Source organism: Heliangelus exortis, chromosome 3 (genome assembly GCF_036169615.1).
Source record: "Heliangelus exortis chromosome 3, bHelExo1.hap1, whole genome shotgun sequence".
NCBI lineage: Eukaryota > Metazoa > Chordata > Aves > Apodiformes > Trochilidae > Heliangelus > Heliangelus exortis.
In genome coordinates this window covers 69,371,450-69,392,190 of record NC_092424.1, presented here as the reverse complement: position 1 = coordinate 69,392,190, position 20,741 = coordinate 69,371,450, and the positions used below count along the sequence as shown (strand labels likewise).

General features: G+C 42.2%; 2 protein-coding genes across 3 annotated transcripts in view; one reads left to right on the top strand and one right to left on the bottom strand.

Moving 5' to 3' along the window:
- The window catches only part of WASF1 (WASP family member 1), a 90,421-nt gene extending 74,582 nt beyond the window's left edge, over positions 1-15,839 (bottom strand). The window contains exon 1 of one of the 2 annotated variants that reach the window (XM_071741182.1): positions 15,349-15,839. The gene's annotated coding sequence lies outside the window, so the exon portion shown is untranslated. The remainder of the gene's footprint in view (positions 1-15,348) is intronic. The other variant, XM_071741184.1, reaches the window with a different exon arrangement.
- A 779-nt stretch (positions 15,840-16,618) lies between these two features.
- CDC40 (cell division cycle 40) overlaps positions 16,619-20,741 on the top strand; it is a 39,383-nt gene continuing 35,260 nt past the window's right edge. The window contains exon 1 of the mRNA XM_071741177.1: positions 16,619-16,945. Coding sequence (XP_071597278.1) covers positions 16,754-16,945 — 192 coding nt within the window. The 5' untranslated portion in view covers positions 16,619-16,753. The remainder of the gene's footprint in view (positions 16,946-20,741) is intronic.

Genomic DNA, 20,741 nt, shown 5'->3' with positions numbered 1-20,741 from the left:
CTAATCTCAGGTTGTTGTTTCACCTCGTTTTGTACCTCATATTCCTCCTCCTTCCTAATTTGTAAAATCAAGTGGTTTTCTTGTCTGAAATAAGCCCCTGATTTAGGATGAATATGCACTTTGTTCCTCTGCATCCTTAGTATTTTTATTGTCTTTCTCTGCTTGCTTTACTACCTCCACTTTGTTTTCAGGCACATTCTTCACCAATTATATTTATACACAGGATATTTTTTCCCAGAAGGTTATTTTCCATTCCCTTCCTGCTGATTTCTATTACTTCTCAAATGTATATGCTAGCTCGTTAGAGCTTTCTTCCAAAGCTGCTTCACCTTTTACTTTAACATAAATTGTTTATCTACATTATGTCTTCTATCCTTTAAGCACTCTCCACCATCTTATTAACTTCAGCTCTTCCCAGTGTATACAATCTGTGTGTGTATACACACATATAAACGTATATATACATATAAATTTCTATCAGCATCATTACAGAAAATCTTCAGAATATTACTACCTATCTTGAAAGCATCAGAGTTTTAAAAAAATTAAGAGAAAAATGGGCAGTTTTTAAAGTGAATTTTCCTACAGGAGATCACACAGAAGCCCCTTGTGCTCCTCAAACTCAGTAGGTATTTGAAAAGTCACAAATGCTTTTTTCTACTTCATTTAATTCTTCCTTATGGTTTCTTGACACACTGCTTCACCCATCTTGGTGATTGACTTCTATGCCTTCACAGATGTCACCTATTGATCCCATCCATAGGTCTTGCACTTCCATCACACAAGGATGTGAACACACACAACTATGAACATAACCACTCTCATTCCATACTGAAAAGAAAAAAAAAAATCTTCCTGTTTTGCACATATGGGAGACTGACAGGAGTTCTCTCATGTTTTCAAAACTGTTGTCCTACTTATATCAAGAAGACAAGTCGGTAAGCAAGACAATGGTCATACTCTCCTTCTCATTTGTCAGGTTTAGCTCTTCTCCAAGGAAAGACTGAAATTAAGGAGATAAAACACCATATCAAGATAAAACCAAATGTCAAATAAATTGATTCAAAGCATTACTGACTGATTTGTGTTCTTGTTTCAGCCTTTCAGATGAAAAGAGGCAGTATGTCATGTTTTCTGATTATTTTTTGTTTGTTTTAAGCTACAAGTTTTCACTCTCCTATTAGTTGCTTTTCTTCTTCAGTAGCCATCCCTTTTCTTACTATCACAGCAGGCTTGAGAAAAGAACTTTGAAATCTCCCCATTCCATCCCCAACTACAGCCCATCTATGCTAGAAAGCTAAGTGGTTGTGATAATACAAGAGGCCCTTAAGATTTTCATCTTGTGACAGAACTGATGTATCTATAGTCTCTAATTAGAAAGATAAGGACTATGACAAGGTTTAGAGTCTTACTGGGTAATTTCAAATTTTTTAATAACTATGAAGGAGAAAAAACACAAGTATACTGGCAGCAAACAAATACTAAGCTGTGTTTCAATAGTATAATTCTATATTCTTTGTAAAAAACATGAGTTTTTTTCAAAGACAGGCAAGATTTCATTTGTATGCACCAAATGACATACAAGGATAGAACAAGTTTTGAGTAAAGAGCCTACTTTATACACCTACTTAGTTTATTTCAAGAGCATATTTTATTTTGCTAATCTGGCTTATTGTAAAAAGATGTACTACTTTACAATTTGTTTCCTGAGATGCCCACATAAATTATAAGGGTGATTTAACACTATTCAGAACTAAGACTATCATTGCAGACAAAACCACCCTCAAGGTTTCCTTGAATTTTGTAGCAGAAATTTTAAGACTCAGTTGGAAGTCAAAGCAAATTTCTTTCAGAATATAATGTCTGCACATGATCCTGGAACTGCTTACTGTTCATGCCACTAATTTCTTCCACTTTTCCACATCTTTCTTTTCACCTGTTAGACTTCATTTCTAGTTAATGGCTTCTCCCAGTTTTGAGACAATAACAGGAGGAAAACAATATTTTCTTCCTTAATAGCAGTGCTGCACAGGCTTTGAAGAGAACAGAGAGGCTCTAAAAATTGTTTTGCTTTCATTGTAACAACTATAAATGCTATGAGCTGTAACATGGTATTGAATATTTATCATAGTTGTGAATGGCCACACAAAAATCCTTTAGAGTTCTGCACACACAACTCTTATTACCAAAGATGACCAGTTTGTCTGAACTTGTATAAGTTTATTTTAATAAACTGTCAATATTTTTAGAACTTAAAAAATTTTTAAAAATCCACTCAGGATTATGGCTTTAGCTTATTCTCACTAAATATAGTTCTGCCTAGAATTACAATAAAAGAGTAAGCAAAAATTTTTAACAATAACTGCAAGGTTTTGTTTAGAAAGGTATTTTCTCAACTCCTAAATACACAAATCCATTAAACTTAGTAAAAATTTCTCCCCTGAGCAGGCTTACATAATAATATAAAAACACACCAAAAAAACCCAACACCCACATGCATTAGTTAATAGTTAAAAAAATAACATTTTAAATATGTAACGTAAGAAAATTCCAACAGTAAGATTTACCTTCTCTTCATATAACCAGCTCTTTAAATTATACTGGTTATTACAAATAATAATTTTTAAAGTTTGTCTTGAAATTCTAGAATTTACTGGTCAAAACATGACTCCTTTGCTATCTTTTTGATCTTGCTACAAATGTCTAGCTTTCAGTTAAAAATTCAACTGCTATTAAATACTGTTTCATGCTTAGGTACATAATGACAAACACATGCTTATAAAAATAAGCACAGTGTAACACATCTACCTTTAAAATATGTGTAGAAGTTATAAGCCTTACAAGTAAAAGAAAAATGGAAAGAAAATTTGTATTACAATTTATTGTTTTTAGAAAAAAAAAAATTCCAAGCAATGTCTTTAATTTACAATTCATTATCTAGGCTGCTAAAATGATTAAGCCTTCTACACACTCACAATAAAGTAACCTGCCAATGCAAATAAACATAGTTTGACACCTGTTCTAAGAGTCTGTAATACCTTTACTTGCCTTGCCTTGTGTATGTTACCTATACATTAAAACAAATCCTGCACATCATCGTTGTTTTATTATGCAAAGACTTGCCTCCACCAAGAAAGAAGCATTTTAGTTACTGGTTCACTTAGAAAGAAATAAAAAGGCAAGAACTGTGAAGAGTAACTTATTCCATAACTGAGGCAGTTGCCTCTTGCTTAAACTAGATACTAGCTCAGCAAGTAAAACCTTGCAATTTTGTAGAAGAGAGAAAAAGACAGAGACCAGGTACTATAGCAAGAACATCAACTAAGAAGAGTTTAAATCATGCTTTATATTTTTTATATAAAGTAGACAAACATTTTGCCTATGTCTGCTAAAACATGCTGTCAACTTGCATCAATTTTTATTGTTTGGAGGACTTATTTTTAGAAGAATCTAGAAGAATGGTAACTGAGTGAACTGAACTAGCCCATTCCCATTGCACACTAGTTTTTTAATGCTTCGGATGGTAGCCGTTACCTTTCTTTTATGGCCACCTTCAAAAAAATCCCAGGAAGAAAACTACACTCTCAAGATCAGAGAGTAGAGCTTTAGAAGTTGTTTAACGACCAAGTGAATTCAAGTACTACGCCAAGCAGAAACGTGACTTGCAGAGGTCGGCAAGGGCTGAAGTGAAATGTCCACTTCAATTAGGTTCTAGTACCCAAAGTTCAAAACGTTCTGTCAAAGAGTAACGTACGAATTCCATGAAATATCCATTATCTACATGTCACAACAGAACACTCAAGTGACTGAAGGTTCTCCTGCTCTTTAAAAGCAGCAGTCACAAAACATCTGCATAGATTTCCTTCTCCATGACAGCAGTTGTCAATCTAAGGGGCTTTTAATGTTGGGTTGAAGCAGACTCTAAGCGGTGACCGCCTTAGAGATAAGGTGCTCTCTTGGGCCACTCTGGGTAGTCACGACAGAGCATGAAAGGCAAAGCTATGAGGTGAGAAGAAAGGCATTAGCCAGCATTCTCTAAGGGAAACTCATCACTGCACTTTTTAGAAAAGCCACTGTTTTAGGGAACCTTCATTCTCCACCAGGAGCAGAGAGTGAACCTACTGCCTGTCTGCATTCCTCATTCTCAGCTGTGTCCTGTGGGTATGAACAGAGGCACAACAGAGCTGGGATAGACAAACCAAGACTGTGTTTCTGAAACTACAGTAAACTGACTGCTCAGGAGCATCAAAGACAAAGGGTTTAAAATTGCTATTTAAGAAAACATTCTGTATATGTTCTTATCAACTGCCTGACAACAATAGAGGTTTGCAGCACACACCAGACTAAGGGTATCAGGCACTGAAAATGGTGGACCAACCCTGATAGCTGTTGACCTTTCTGTTCAGAGTTTCTCTCTAGTTGCCAACAGAAATACGTAACATTCATAAATTCACACTTCATTGTGATAAAAAATAAAAAGCTGATAGCAAATCAGAACTTATGGAGGTGCCATATTTAGAAGACTGAAAGGAAAATGGCACAACTTTGAACTTCACTTGTCCAGGAAAGCACATAACATGATCTTTCTGAGATTAAAGTTTGGGTTCAGAAGAGAAGTTCCTAATTACACATGAAACATAATTCTTAAAAAGAGACACTATGACTCCATTTACATAGATACAAGTTTGTCACCTTTCATTTAACATACATTCTTCAGTACTGTATACACAGCTTTATTTTCACACACACAAGACAATTTGCTTTTATTTACATGTTGTGTCAATCAACTCTGCATGATATACCATCCAGACAGAATTGAACAAATCATTAAAGTCTAGAAATAATAAAACACTTAGGGTATGCCTATCTGGACAGCTGAAGACTGCTACACATTAAGGTGTTTGAAATAAGCCAGAACTTCCTCAGCCCCATGTTATGCTAACAGCAGTAAGGACTGCCCTCTCAGAGAAGAGTCTTCACTTAGCCTTCTAGATTATCTGCATATTGTATGATGTGGAGAAGGTATAATCTAAAATAATCTATGAATAATAGTGAAGATAGATAAATTTTATATTCCACCCTTTTTCTAGATTTCATGTCAGGTTCAAACCTAAAATTCAGTTTCTTTATCTGCTAAAAATTAACACAGCTATTTACAATCCTTCCTTCAATGAATCAAATTCCTTTTTTTCTCTTATAAAATATGGCCAGGAGAGAGGGTGCCCATCTTTGATATTAGCTCTGTCCCCTCCGAAGAAGAAAAATCTTCCTTGGTTCTCTGGTAGTTCAAATGCTTATCTCCTGCTTCCCCTGGGCAAGAATATAAACAAGCACAGATTACAAAACTATTTACCTTCTCTTTGCAGTTGTTCCACTAACACAAAACAATTCACGATTCACAATAATAGAAAAAGAGCAAGCATTACAGAATGATGCAGCAGTTAGGACACACAATACATCCCCCAGAGAACCTTTCTGCATTTCATTTAATAACTGCCTAAAATTTTCTGTTATTACAACAAAAAAATGTTACAAACTCAGAACACAGGCAACATCCTTAAAAACTGAATACTGAAGAAATGCATGTTCTTGAGAAGTTTGACATTGTTATTTTCATTTTACTTGGTAGAAAAAGAGTGGGTAGATCCTAAAGAGGAAAAAACACCAAGGACTGATGATTTGCCCTACAATTTTTAATCAAAGTCCAAAGCAGGTTGACACAGCAAGCAGGTGACACTTTTTCCAAATAGTAAGGTCGACCACCAGTAATATTCAGTTACAGTTCCCTAATTAAAGCCTAGCAATCCACCACTTTGTTCTTGAAAAACAAGATCCCTGAAGTGTATATTTTCTATCCCAAGGTCTCCTATACTGGACACACTGTACCTCAATTAGCACTAAAACAAAGACAAACCACTTTCTCCTTTCATCTTTATGGTTGTTACACAGCAGAGAGGAGAAAGAGCCTAAATCTCCACCAAGTCAACAGGTGTTAAGTTCACTCTGAAACTTTCTGGCAAAAGCCATGCTGCAGCAATGGGACTGAAACACGCTGTGCATTAAGTACAGCAAAAATCACTATTACTTTCTATTAACACTTGATGAATTCTAGGTATTTAATGGAAAGTGTAAACAACAAGCTTCCTGAGCTTTCAGTTGGTTTTAATATTCAATAGGGGAAACTTCCTCACTGTTTACTGATAAGTAAGGTATGATCTTAATACTGCTGATTGTCCGAAAGATTCAGTACACTAATTTCTCCAGCACTAACCAAATGCAACAAAAGTTAATTTCATAGAATCATAGGAGACTACATAGAATCATAGAAAAGCTAGGACTGGAAGGGACCTTTAAGATCATCCAGTTCCAACCCCCCCTGCCATGGGCAGGATCACCTCCCACTATCAGGTTGCTCAGAGCCCCATCCAGCCTGGCCTTAAAAACTTCCAGGGATGGGGCTTCCATCACCTTTCTGGGCAACCTGTTCCAGTGTCTCACCATCTTCATGGTGAAGAACTTCTTCCCAACTTCCAATCCCAATCTACCTTGCTCTAGTTTGAATCCATTCCCCCAAGTTCTATCACTACCTCACATCCTAAAGAGTCCCTCACCAGCTTTTTTTTTTGAAGCCCCTTCAGATACTGGAAGGCTACAATAAGGTGTCCTCTGATCCTTTTCCTCTCCAGACTGAATAACCCAAACTCTCTCAGTCTGTCCTCATAGGAGAGGTGCTCCAGCCCTCAGATCATCCTTGTGGCCCTTCTCTGGACACACTCCAGCACATCCATGTCTTTCTTGTAATAGGAGCTCCAGAACTGGATGCAGTACTCCGGGTGGGGTCTCATCAGAGCAGAGCAGAGGGGGAGAATCACTTCCCTTTACCTGCTGGCCACACTTCTCTTGATGCAATCAAGGATATTTTCCCATATAACACATACATAGTCACCAGAGACTTGGAAGCATTAGTTTTTGAATCTGTAGGATAACCTGAAAGTGTCACTCCAGCAGAAGAACACTAAGATTATTATGCAGGAGTCCCATATCGTGATCTAGTTCCAATTTCATCAACAAAAGCCAATTTGTCATATTATTGACACATGGAAAGTGAAGAAGAAATAACAGTACATGAAAGGGGAAATTGTTAAAGTTCATGCTTTTCTAAATACGTCTTAATGTTGACATTCTTCAAAGTACACTTCCTAAGTAAGCTTACTATTTTAAAAGTAAATGCAGTTTCAAGAAAAACTGAAATTCAAGACCTTGCAAGAGTATGTATTTTAGACATAGAAATTCTGGAACAAAACAGGTTGGTTTACAGAAAAGTTAAGCCATGTAATAAAAGAAGATAATACACATTGAAATCCATTTACTCCTTGTTTATCTGTAATAGCATTAACTAACTAAGTAGGGCTGATGGTGATCTTTATAATGGACAAATACGTCCATTGAAAATAATAAGTTCTGGCTTGTAGTGGTCTTGTGCCAGAGTCACTCTGGATGCCATCCACTCATCTGCCCAATTTATACACTAGATAACCATATATAGCAGACAACTATCCCTCCCAAGGGTACCCACTAATTACAGAATTTATTTTTAAAATCCTAACAGCCACACAATAGGAAAGAGAATTAGCTATAATTCTACTTTCTAAACATGTACTAATTAAAATATATTTCATTTTTGCTAATAAATTTTCACTAACTTTGGATAGCAAACAATTTTGAGGCACTCAATTATAATTACAGCTATAGAACAAAACCTACAGCATTTTTAACAAAAATGACTATGTATCAGCAATTACCATAGTTTTGTTCAATTAATCTACAAGTTTACAATTTTATAGTTTGAAATGCATATGCATGCCACATAATAAATCTTATCTACCAATCTTGCATAATTCTACTCAGAATTAATACCTGCACTACAGTGAGACCACCATGTACTAGTTACAAATTTTCATTTAGAAAGAAAAAAACACCACTATGGACAACATTATTATTTCATTACACACAAATGTTTCATTGCTGTTTTTTTCCATCTCTAAATGTATGCACTTTTTAAATAGTCAAAACTATGCACTACACATGCATTTTCTTTCTGTGAGACTCACTCCAGATATTTCAACATTCCAACAGTCTTACAGAGATAAGGTGCTGACACAATCTATAGTTTTCCTAAGTCTATCTTTTCAGTTAAAGTACTGTTTCCAAGCACAGGTGAATCAGGCTTCTCCAGAATCCTTTCAACACCAATGCCCATAAGGTTCCTCATGTTCCAACATGAAATCAAAACCACCTATCATTTTGTCTTCAACTAAAGCTTAGATGTAGCTGAGTACTCTAAAAGGCTAACAGATGTGTCTGTTTAGATCCCAGTACAATGAAATCTCCAAAATTAACATAATCTGCTAGCCTGAAAAAACAGGAAAGTTGCAAGACAGATAAAAAACAACACGAAAAGTCTCTTGTCCACCTCTGGAGTCCCCAGCAAAAGAAGGACATGATGCTTTTGAAAAGAGTCCAGAGGAGGGCCACAAAGATTACCAAAGGGCTGGAGCACCTCTCCTATGAAGACAGGATGAGAGGGTTGTTCATCCTGGAGAAGAGAAGGCTCTAGGAAGACCTTCTAGTGGCCTTCCAGTAGCTGAAGGGGACCCCAGGAAAGACGGGGAGGGACTTTTTATAAATGCATGTAGTGGTAAGACAAGGTATAATGGCCTTAAGCTGAAAGAAGCGAGATTTAGGTTAGACATCAGGAAGAAATTCTTCACTATGAGGGTGCTCACACACTGGCACAGACTGGGCAGGAGGACAGAGGCTGCCCCCTCCCTGAAAGTGTTCAAGGCCAGGCCAGATGAAGCTTTGAGCAACCTGGTCTAGTGGGAAGTGTCCCTGCCCATGGCAGGGGGATTGGAACTGGATGATTAGCTAATTTTTTTCTAGTTTTTTTCTAAAAAGATTATTTCTACAATGATACAGGAGGTTTCAAGGGAAAAATAACTATGACTGTACCAATAGGTTATGCCACATGAAACCCCTTAATGATTAGTGTTAAAGCAATACTTGTTAAGTGTCTGTTTCCCCTGGGAACTCACTAATATCTAGGCAGAGAGCACATTCAGCTGCTGTCAGAAGCTCAGAGTTAAGAAAAATCTCAGGCCACAGAAGTATATACATTCAACAAAATGTCCCATTATTGGACCACACTGATTCACCACGAGAAGGTCAAGTATAGCATGCTATGCAGTACTAAATCAACACTCAAACCTGGCCTTCAACACTTCCAGGGAGGGGGCAGCCTCAATCTTCCTGGCCAGTCTGTGCCAGTGTGTAAGCACCCTCATAGTGAAGAATTTCTTCTCAAAGTCTAAATCAAAATCCTTTCCTTGTTTTTGATCTGCATTTCATTTTCTTGAGTAAATAATTCCAATCTTTTCAATCCCTTGAAAAAAATCTGCTGTATTCTTCATATCAAACTCTCTAAAATACTGCTATTTTTTAAAAACTGACAGTTAATACACTCTGAATAGCAGATAGGAATTAGAGAATTTATACAGAATGATTTGTATAGAATTCCTTCTCTATGCTTTTTCTCACTTCTGATTACAGCCATAAATTGGGAAACAATACCTAAGGAAACTGCAATGATGCAAAATTTTTCTTTTTATATTAATACTGCTAATTTAGGAACTATAAAGCTACAGAAATAGATTATTGATTTTTACCTCCAAAAGATATTGTTTTGTTTATACCAACATTCAATTTTACCTGTCATCCTGATGCTCTTTCACACAGCTCATTGCTACTTTGCAGGATCGCTTCAGTATTTCTGAATTTGACTGAACAGTTTTGAGTCCTCAGCAAATACTGTTAATTCATAAATCAAATTCTACAGATGATTAATAGAAAATATGGATCAGGAAGCATTATGGAAGCATTATGCTTGCTATAATTTAACATTTATTTCTGCTATGTCCTCTCAGAGATTTTTGTGACCCATGAAAATATCAACCTCTCACATCATGGCTTCTTTATTTAATAACCTGGTGTGAGGAACCTTCAAATATACTTATCAAGTATATGTAAATAATAACTATATTAAAATTTAATCTGCTATGCTACTGTAGCCACCAAAGCCCTTAGTATACTCATAAGACATTGTCAAAGACAAGAAAATTGTCTTTGCAGGAATAGTGCTAACTACATTAGTAATACCAGTCAGTTCTACTAAATCTACCATCAGTTTTAATATAACTGTATACTTCTGTCTACAAGCAGTAGAGACTGTAAAGGATGACATTTGCATGTGAAAGTTTTTTTTTTCTTTAGGAAGTCCCAACAATTCTCAGACCCATTTCCTATCCAAGGTTTATGAGATCATTTGCAGAGTATTTGCTGGAAGCTTCTCTGCAGTCACTTAAAATGTATTGACCAAATTCTACCAAATTTGACTCAAGTACACTGAGATTCTCCAAATCCATGAAAACAAGAGCCAAACAGAGAACAGAGACTCTATTAATACTCCCTATAAATGAATGCAGCTTACCACAGAGCAGGAAGAAAGGGGAAAAAACAGTACAAATGCCCTAGCTGTAAGAAATGCTTCAAAACAAGTCTGTTACTGGATGCCAAAAGAACCCACCTGGGTTTAGAATGTATTCTAGTTATCTAATAAGCTTCAAGTATCAGACAGTCATGGCACTCATAATAATCTATTTTGTATGGAGTCAGCTGTCAGAAGATGAAATTCATGTGGCAACCATAGCACCTAACTAAAAAGTCAACAGCAAGGTATAAACTAATTGAAAACTATCCATTATTTCCACTCTTCCGTAAGTGTTTAGTTAAAATGTAACTACCTTTGTTATTCTGTAGTTCTTTGTGTATAAGTTCTTTGTGTAAGTTCTGTGTGTATAAGGTATTTATGGTATATGACATTTTCTACTCTTTTACTGATTAACAACCTTTTTCAGAGTTAAGAATTTCTCTATTAAAGATATGAGGATTTCTAATTAGGCTGATTAGTTTATTTTCCTGGAAGTCTATAATTAATGTTTTGCTGCCTCTCCAGCACATTCTTTGTTGAACTCAAGTCACATCACTGCATTAAGCACTTGAGTAGCTTGGGTGAGGCTACACAGCATCTGACCTCTAGGGAGGACATGGCTGTGCAAAAAAAAAATTATTTTGTTTGTAATGTCATATGAAATAAGTATTAGAGCCTAAGTTGTCCCAGTCCTAACTCCTATCTTTTCTGATTTGAAAGAGCATCTTGTACACATGAAATATATTGCCTGTAATCTGTATTAGACGGCCTCAAGATCCCTCTCAAAAAATGTAAGAGACTGATTCATAGATGTACTGGAACACAGAACTCCTATTGCAATCTGGCGCCTTGATATCTTTGAGAATCCGGGATATAGTCCAAAAAAACCAAAAACTGGAAGGGAGGCATTATCACCCTTGCAACAGTCAGAGGCTCCAAGGTGATAGAAAAAGCAGAGAATGAGGTATAAAAAGTGCTTCAGTCTCCGAGTGGCTAAATTAAGCACATTAGGATGCATCAGACACACAAGCAGGTTATAAAATGCAGTTACAGTAACCTAGTAAATCTTCCATCATGATACCTTTTCTCAGCAGCCAAAAGCATAGGAACAAAGGAAAATAAACTCATTTTCTTTCAAACTCTCTATTTTCCACAGACAATGGAGCCTCATATTTTAGTTCAAGCCTCTAGCTGATAAGTATCTGGCTTCTTTTCCCCCCCCTCCCTCCACAGCACAGACCTACACATCTTGGTGGATGAGAAGAGAGTGTATACACAAGTGGGTTGATAGCACTTTAAGAATGCTAAATATATGTATAGAGAGAGAAGAAAATAGAAGTAGTGGGATAATATGCATCATCATCTGTGGGGAAGAGAAACCAACAGAAAACAGTGGGCATGAGATAAAGCGCGTCCATCATGGAAAGCAAGAACTATGAAAGAGCAAGTAAAGAGAAAAGAAAGTAGGATTAAACACATTAAAAGCACAGGGAAACAGATTTCAGTACCTGCTACAGGGAGGAAAACACTGGTGTCAAGGAAATCTCATCAATGCTTCTAAATATCTAAATAGCAGGTGTTGAGAGGATGGAACCAGACTCTTCTCAGTGGTGTCCAGTGGCACAACATGGGTTAACAATGGTCACAAAACACAGGAGGTTCAAACTAAACATAAGAAAAAACTTCTTCACTGTGAGAGTAACAGAGCACAGGAACAGGCTGCCCAGAGAGGTTGTGGAGTCTCCATCTCCAGAGACATTCCAAACCCATCTGGAGGTGTTCCTGTGTGATCTGCTCCAGGTGATCCTGCTCTAGCAGTCATGTTGAACTACATGACCTTTAGAGGTCCCATCCAACCCCTACCATTCTGTGATTCTGTGAAAACCTGGAAAAAGTTGCATTAAAACTTTAGAATATTTTATCCCAGATTATTAAGGAAGTTAGCCTGATTCAGTAAGCATTTGGGGTTGAATTCAATCAAGTTTGACAGAAGGGTAGAGGTCTCAAAGATAACTGCCAGAGAAAATGCTAAGTTCATGAAATCAAGATGCTCTGAGCATCCTGATGGAGGGAAAGGCTGAAGTTTGCATTAAGGCCTTATTAGACATTAGATTATCCACAAAAGGATGAGACTACAAATGTTTCAAACAGGAAAACAAAAAAAAACAACCCTTCAGTGCTTACAATAATCTGTGAGATTTAAGGAAATAAAAAAAGAGGGGGGAGGTAGGAAGCCAGGAACTACTGGAACTGCTTAAGGAACTCCTCTTTTAAAAAACTTCATCCTCTTTCACCTGAGGGAAAAAGAACGATATGGTAATACTTTGTATAGTATTTACCATCAGGAGTAGTAAGAAACAAGTGCCAAAAGGTGTTTTTTGTACGCAAAAGTGCTGTGCAAAGCAGGACATTTTTATCGTCCTTTGGAAAAATCAAAGCAAGAGAGGATGAGAGCAAGAGAGGCAAAGTGACTGCAAAGAAAAACAGCAGTGTAAAAGCTGGATTAAGAGAAAAGTAACCTAAATCACTTTCCACCCACCACTCCAGTCTGCCTTCAGAATCAGCAACATCCAACGCATAACATGTTTTCTGGAACCTGATTATAACAGAGCATATTTACAGCACACAATAATCAATGAGAAGTCTTTTTTACAAAAGGTTTTAAAAGCTCCTTTGATTTTTTTATACCAATCAACCCCTACTTGAATTCACAACTATTCACTTAATAGCCACTGTGTGTTAATATATTATCTTGACACACATGACAAGCAGCAATTCCTCAGCTTTTTCCAATAAAACCAGATTTTAGATAACCATGTATATTATCCACCTACACTTGTAAAGCAGTCAAGTCAGTATTTTATATCAAAAGATGGAATCTATATGCTTGCTAAAAATTAATCTTTGCTTCAATTTAAGCAAAGAGAAACTTCAGACAATGTTCCATTGAATGCCTTTTTGTGTGCTTGCTTATATATACCAGAAAGGCAACTAATTTAATCCACTAAGTGATCCTCATATGTTCTGCAATGAAAGCATCAGGAATCCCAGAAAATTACATTTAACTGGTTAAGCGATCTGTTCTAGGATGCTTGGATATAACATACTTAAGCAAACTACCAAAGCTTACAAATTAAGCACTTCAGATTCAAGGATAACAAAGCAGCTTTAGATTAATAATTTTCAACACAACTCTCCAGATGAAATATCACAGAATTGTTGCACAAATAGACCTTGAAAAATTTCACTTTTCAGGAAGCACACCTTTCAACTTCAGACAACCCAGGATCTGCACGCCAAGACATAAAGGAATGCAGTCATATGGAATCAGTTAACAATTACAGCCAACAAACAAATCGACTGCAGTGGAGGGTTTACTTTTGATATTAATAAGCAGTGATTCATGTGAAGCGTCATGTAACTTTCCTCACTTATAGCCTCATCATCCATATATTTAAGAGAAAAGCCAACTGACTCATTACCATATGAAACGCTAGTTAAAGATAGCACATTCCAGCTTCTGGAGATGCGAACTAAAAGTCTTAAGTGTCGAAAATGTGGGACTTCAACCTAAAATCCTGATTGCGGTATACAGACAAGAGGCACGGCAGTGTTTAATAAAACAGATCTAAATACACCACCTTGTTCCACTCCATGCTATGAACACTTTCTCTTTGCCCTTAACGTTTATTCTATCATTTCTTTCAAAAATAATCCCAGCTATATCTTCTCAAACTAAGGTATTTGTTTAAAGCCGCGACTGCTAAAGAGGGTCAAAAAACCAAACTAGTGAATTTAATCTGACTGACTGCCGCTGTGTCACAATTAGATGTCACTGTATGTTCACTTTAACTCCGAGAGCACATGCAGCAATGAAAGGAAGTCACAGCAATCCACTGCTCCAGGTGCAAGCGTAGGCAATGCATGTACCTGGCATTAAAGCCCTTCAGCACTCTATACTTTCTATTTATCCTGCCCGTGAGCGAAGGGAGCGCAGAGAAAGGCATTTTGCTGGCTGGAGAAGTTGAAACCTACGTGCTTCTCCTGCTCCCGAGCCAGCCGCGATCTCCGAGCCAGCCGAACAATGGTAGCAGTGTGTTCCAGCGGGCAGATCCGCCGTCAATCCCTTCGAAATCCCCCTCGCCTACCCGAGCCCTCCGCCCGTGTGCCCCACCTCTGCCCTCTCTCCTACCCCGGTCACCCCCAACGGGAAAGCGGCAGCGGGGACCGGAGAGGTCGGGAGGATCCGACCTCACCTCACCTCACCTGGGCTCACCTCGGCCCGGCCCGGCCCGGAGCCAGCCGCTCGCACCTGGCTCCCGCTGACGTCACCCCCGCCGACCCCGGCCCCCCGCACGGCCCCACCTTCCCCGCCGGCCGATCCCCCCCCACCGCCTCGCCGGCTTCGGACACACGGGGAGAGCGGTCCGGAGCGGCCAGGAGAGGGAGAGGAAAGCGCCAGGCTCCCCGGCACAAGTGCGGCCCCCTCCCCTCCTCCGCCTCGCAACACGCCCCCTCCTGCCCCTGCGAGCGGGGGCGACGGGGGAGACGCTGGAAAGGGGGCTCCGCGGCCGCGACGTGCAGCCTTCCCTCCCTCCCCTCCTTCCTTCCTCCCGCCGCCAGCCCCCCGCCTCGCACGGGCACGGACAAAGAGAAGGGGGCCAACACCTGGCGGGAGCCGGTCCCTTTGTGGGGCAGCCAGGGCCGGGGACAGGGAGCGGAGGCGCGGGCTGTGCAGCGGGGGCCGGTCCCTTCTTCCCGCCCACCCCAGGGGGCCCGAGGGGAGGGTGCGGGGCACTTACTCGCTGGCCCGGCTGCCGCGCGGTGCCTCCCCGCCGCCTCACACCTTCACGCCGCTCGCCTCAGCCCCTCCCTCCGCCTTCGCTGCCCCCGCGGCCGTCTGGGGCGCCGGGACTTCAGACGGTGCCTGCCATGCCGCGCACGCCACGGTCGGCCGGCGGGGCTCCGGGGTTGCGGGGGAGGGAAGAAGGGAGGGGGGGGGAGGAAGCCGGCGTGCGGCCCCGGCAGCGGCGGCGCGGAGCTTTCCCTGGAGGCTTCACAATAGACACAGGACAGCGCGTGTGTGTGTGTGTGTGTATGCGCGGGAGGGAGGAGGGGCCTCTCCCGGCGCGCCGAGGCGGGAGGGAGCGATGGCGGGAGGCAGCGCTGTTTACCCGGCGGCCGGACCCGGCCCCCCCAGCCCCGATGTTCGGGCTGCTCCACACAACGTCGCCCCCCCAGCCCCGCGACGTGAGGGAGGCGAGGAGCCCCCCCACCACCACCACCCCGCGGGCAGCAGGTGGTACAGTCCGCCCCGCCGGCTCCCTCTCCCCAGCACGGGCGGGGCGGGACCCGCCATTGTGACGTGCCGAAAGCCGGCTGCGAGCAGCCAATCAGCGAGAGGGGGCCGGGCTCCCCGGGGCACAGCCCCGCGCCGAGGCGGTGGGCGCCCGGGGCTGAGGGCCGGGGGCGGACGGTAGTAGGTGAAGTGCCCGCTTCCCCGGCTGCCGGGCTGCCCACCCTGCTGCCGCCTTTCTGCAGCAGAGGTGGCGAAAGCCCTTTGTGCGCAGAAGGAGGCGGGGGCGCCCAGGAGCTGTGGCGCCCACCCCGTCTGTTGGATGTTTTCCCCCGCCGTCACGCAAGGTGCAGGCCAGCACGGGGGAAACCCCCAGCGCCCCTGAGGGGCCGTAACCTCTCGGCCTCCCGGTGCGCGCCCGAGCCCCTGGAGAGAGCACGGCGCCCCGGTGTGGACGACCGGCCGGGCTGGCGCCGCTGTCATTGGCCGGCGCACGCTCCCGGGCAGCGGGTCGTTCCCCCCCCTCGTGCTCGTATCCCCCGGCGACATCAAAGTCCTCCGGCGGAACAGCGGCAGCCGCCCCGTGGCACCGGTGCCGCCGGGATGTCCGCCCCGGCAGCACCCGCTATGTACGGCCCTGGCCGGCCGGGGCCCCGCTGCATGCTGGGACTTGTAGTCCTCTCCGTGAGTCCTGAAAGGTTACGCGCAAATAACCGCAAAAGGCGATGATCCACCCGCAAACGCCTGGGCATCCTACAGAAGGCCGTGAATTATCCTTTAAAGCATATTTTCCGTTTTAAAGAGCCACCTTTTCGGGCACAGACCCACCCAGCTCGTTCTGCGGGGGAAGGTACGCGAAGGGCTCCGCGGAGCTGCCAGGACCTTCCCGTCCCGTCACTCCCTTCGCCAAGATGTCGGCGGCTATCGCCGCGCTCGCCTCCTACGGCGGTTCCGACTCGGAGCCTGACTCAGAACCCGAGGCCGAGGGTGGCTCACAGCACGCCGCGGTACTGGCCAGCCGTGACGCCGTGCTGCACCTCCGGGCGCCGCCCGCCGCCCCCCCAGCCCTGGCCGTCGACGCGGCCCCGGAAGTGGCCGTGAAGGTAAGCGTCCCTCCGCCACCCGGAGCACCGGGCCCGCCGCTCCCGCCCGCCGCTGTAGCCCCACCGCCGGCCTACAGAGATGGGGACAGCCTTGGGGAAAGGCGGCGAGGGGACGTTGCCTGCGGGCCCGGCTTTTTCCATGCCCGCGGTGTGGAGCCAGCGTGGGCACGGCTGAGTGGAGGGAGGGCGGGCGCGGCCTGTGTCTGGGCTCGGCCGGTGGATCTATCCGTGACAGTTAAGCCTAATAAAGTGTATTATCTCTTTCTAAAAGCCGTGCCCTGCTTGGAGTTACTCCGTATACTCTTGCCTTCTTTCCCCTTGGAGTTAAAAGTGTTTTTTCTCTGTGGTTTGCCTGGGTCTTGGGGTAAGATCGACACTTGAAAGGCTTAGTGCAGCTGAATCCTGTTCTAGAGAGCAGCCTGGGCTGATCAGTGTTTCTGTTTTCATTCCAGTGTTGCTTGGGAAGCCTTAATTTGTGAACCCGCAAAGGGTGAGGGGAAGGTGCCTTCTTTGTGACAAAGAGTTGGATGGAATCTTTCACTTTGTTGCCGTTTGTTTATTCATATGCTATTTGCATATATGTTATTTCATATGCATATTTGCCTGGGCACATTATATTACAGTTACTGACTAGATGTGCATTTTCATATCCCTTTAAATCATAGAATCATAGAATTGGCTGGGTTGGAAGGGACCTCAGAGATCATCAAGTCCAACCCTTGACCCACCGCTGCGGTTGCTAGACCATGGCACTGAGTGCCACATCCAGTCTCTTTTTAAATATCTCCAGGGACGGAGAGTCCACCACTTCACTGGGCAGCCCATTCCAATGTCTGATCACCCTCTCTGTAAAGAAATTCTTTCTAATATCTAACCTAAACTTCCCCTGGCACAACTTAAGACCATGCCCTCTTGTCTTGTTGAAAGTCTGGGAAAAGAGACCAACCCCCCCCTGGCTACACCCTCCTTTCAGGGAGTTGTAGAGAGTGATGAGGTCTCCTCTGAGCCTACTCTTCTCCAGGCTGAACAGCCCCAGCTCCCTCAGCCTCTCCTCATAGGATCTGTGCTCGAGTCCCTTCACCAGCCTGGTTGCCCTCCTTTGGACCTGCTCTAGGACCTCGATATCCTTCCTGAACTGAGGGGCCCAGAACTGGACACAGTACTCGAGGTGTGGCCTTGAGTCTTAGAAGTATTTAAATTTTTGGTTTCCAGCCTCTGGCAGACTGGTTTGTATGGGCTTTGAGAGGAATGCTAACATCTGTAGTACTTTCTGAAAGGGACTGATGATAAGTGGCAAGTAACAATGGCTGTGCTCTTTGCCACTCTAAAGGCAACAGGTTTTCCCATTGCCATGCCACCACAAAGGTTTATTCAGTTGTTTGGTGGCTGACTTCTGGAAACTGATCTGGATTAAAAAAATAAAATCAAATCTGATAGAGTTATTTATCCGTGGGAGCCATTTTGTGATCTGGGATCTGGTTTGCAGTGTACCTGCACAGGTGCTGTGCTGACACAGATGCCCTGTGGCAGAGTAGGAACAAACAGCTGGAGAAGTTAGGTGTCAGTAAGATGTTCCATTCAAAGCTGTTCACCAAGCTGTGCCCAGAAAGTGGTATCCACCAGTTCACCGAGGGCTGTCTCTGCTGCAGATGTTCTGCTAACCAAGAAAAAAACAAAGTGAGGTTTCTGAATACCAAGATGCTTCTTTAAAATGTTGTCCAGCATTTTGATTTGAGATCACAGATGAAATGCATACATCTGAAAAGATTGATGGCTGAAACCTGAGACTTTTGAAATATGCAGCATACTATAGCTTCTTTTAGCACCACAACCTTCCTTGAGGGATAATGGGTCACTTCCTTGAAGAGTAATAGCAGGCCTTCTTTTCAGACTTTTACAGTTCAAGAAAGAAGTGCTGGTGTCATAGACAGCAAGCTTTCAACATCTTCTGTGTGTAAAAATAACACATCACCAATCATCAACAAAATCTTGCCAGTCATCCCTCCTCAGGAGTTTAACCTAATTCTTTAGCATGAGAAAGCCTTTACTGAACTATGTGATGTTTGAGTGTGGGTCATAAGAATTATTTGGGTATAGGATTAGAAAACCAGTAAGCTCAGTGAGGAGGAAGACAGGTTACAGTACATCAGTATCACTTCACTTGTGCAAATCTTACTTTGACATGAAAAAGGATCAAGTACTCTTAAGTGCAGGAGTGGATATGTATTACACAGGGGACCAGGAGTAGATAAGAAAAGATGGTGCTAAGAAAAGAGGCTGGAAGGGTTAGTCACGCAATAAATCCAAACGACAGCTGCACGCAAGTGCATTTTTGGCAGCTGAGAATGTAAATCTTAAATGGTTGGTACCCTGCACACTGGTTTCAATCAATGCGCCTGCCTCTGAGTCAGAGTTTTGGCCTGTTAACTCACAAAGACATTGGATTTTTGTGTATAATTTGAAGAGAAATGGGTCCCTTGCTTTGTTAGCAAGGCATACTCAGCCACAGCATTTTTGCTGCTTTACTTGAATATGTGTGTTGAATATAGCCCTAAGATGTTATTTTAAGATGCATTTCATTGTTCTACAGAAATCTGCTGAGTCCTTGCTTTGAAGTACATCATAGATGAGCACAGCTCATCCTTCCTTTCTGACTAGTAACCACAGTGGCTAAGCACACACCATCCTGGTTCTTTGGAACTGGTTTTCTATGGATGTTTTTTCCTTAATCAGCATTGTGCTGAGATTTAAGGAAGTTAATATCAATGGTAAGGTACAACCTTTTTGTCTTTGAGATGTCTTCTATGAGCTACCTATGTGGCTTCCAGAGGAAGAGAGGCTTATCTCCCTCTTTCACTCCTGTGCAGGAGCACTTGTGCTTTCTGGTACCAGTCAGGCCTCATGTGGGCAGCAGCTCTGTTTGTCTGTTGTTCCAGCCTACTTTAAGGAGAAATAGAGCCCAACTGAACTAAGGCCTTAGGCCTTTCTGTTCTGCAAGCTGCAGGATAGGTAGCTCCAGGACAGTGGTGTTGACTCAGTTTATTGTGGGGTATGAACCTATTAAGAACACCCAAGGTATTTGAGGCACAAGGTATGAACTTGCCAGATCATCTCCCCAGCATCTCAATGCCCATGATACCGGGCTGGGCAGGCTCTTCCTCTCTTATGCTCTTAAAGCAATCAGTTTTTTGAACAGATTAACTATGGTTAACACAGTGAGAAGAAACCCAGAGTATGTTTAAGTAATGGACTTTGGTGATCTAATTCTCCTTTGCTGTTAGTTATCCAGAAAGTGGCTAAGATGTGTTTGCTAGTAGGGGCTTTTATATTTGGAGTGAATTATGCTAATGAAAAACCTGAACTGAAAAAGTCAATACAGATGTTCATTTACTTGGTCCTTAACACTGATGCATTGTGAGTATTTGCTCTGTGTATTAATAATGCTGTCTTTAATCTAAAAGTAGAAGCCAGCATGCATTGCAAGTTCCATAACATCAGTTTCCTTTTTTTACTCAAAATCTCTTACTTTAGGATTCTTTCTAAGTTATATTTTACTAGGCATTGACAAAAGCAATCTACTTTCCCTACAACTTCTACTGATATGAAAAAAATCCTTCTAAGAATGCTCACAAAGTATTTACCTTCACTAGTGAATTGAAAATGCTGAAGGAAATTCAGGAAACTGAATTCAGGAAACAGGCACATTCATTGGAGAGATGAGTTTCACAGGAAATGTTGCAGCTATCAGCCTCACTTTTAGAGTGAACATTTAAATGTTTGGTCTCCATCAGATCAG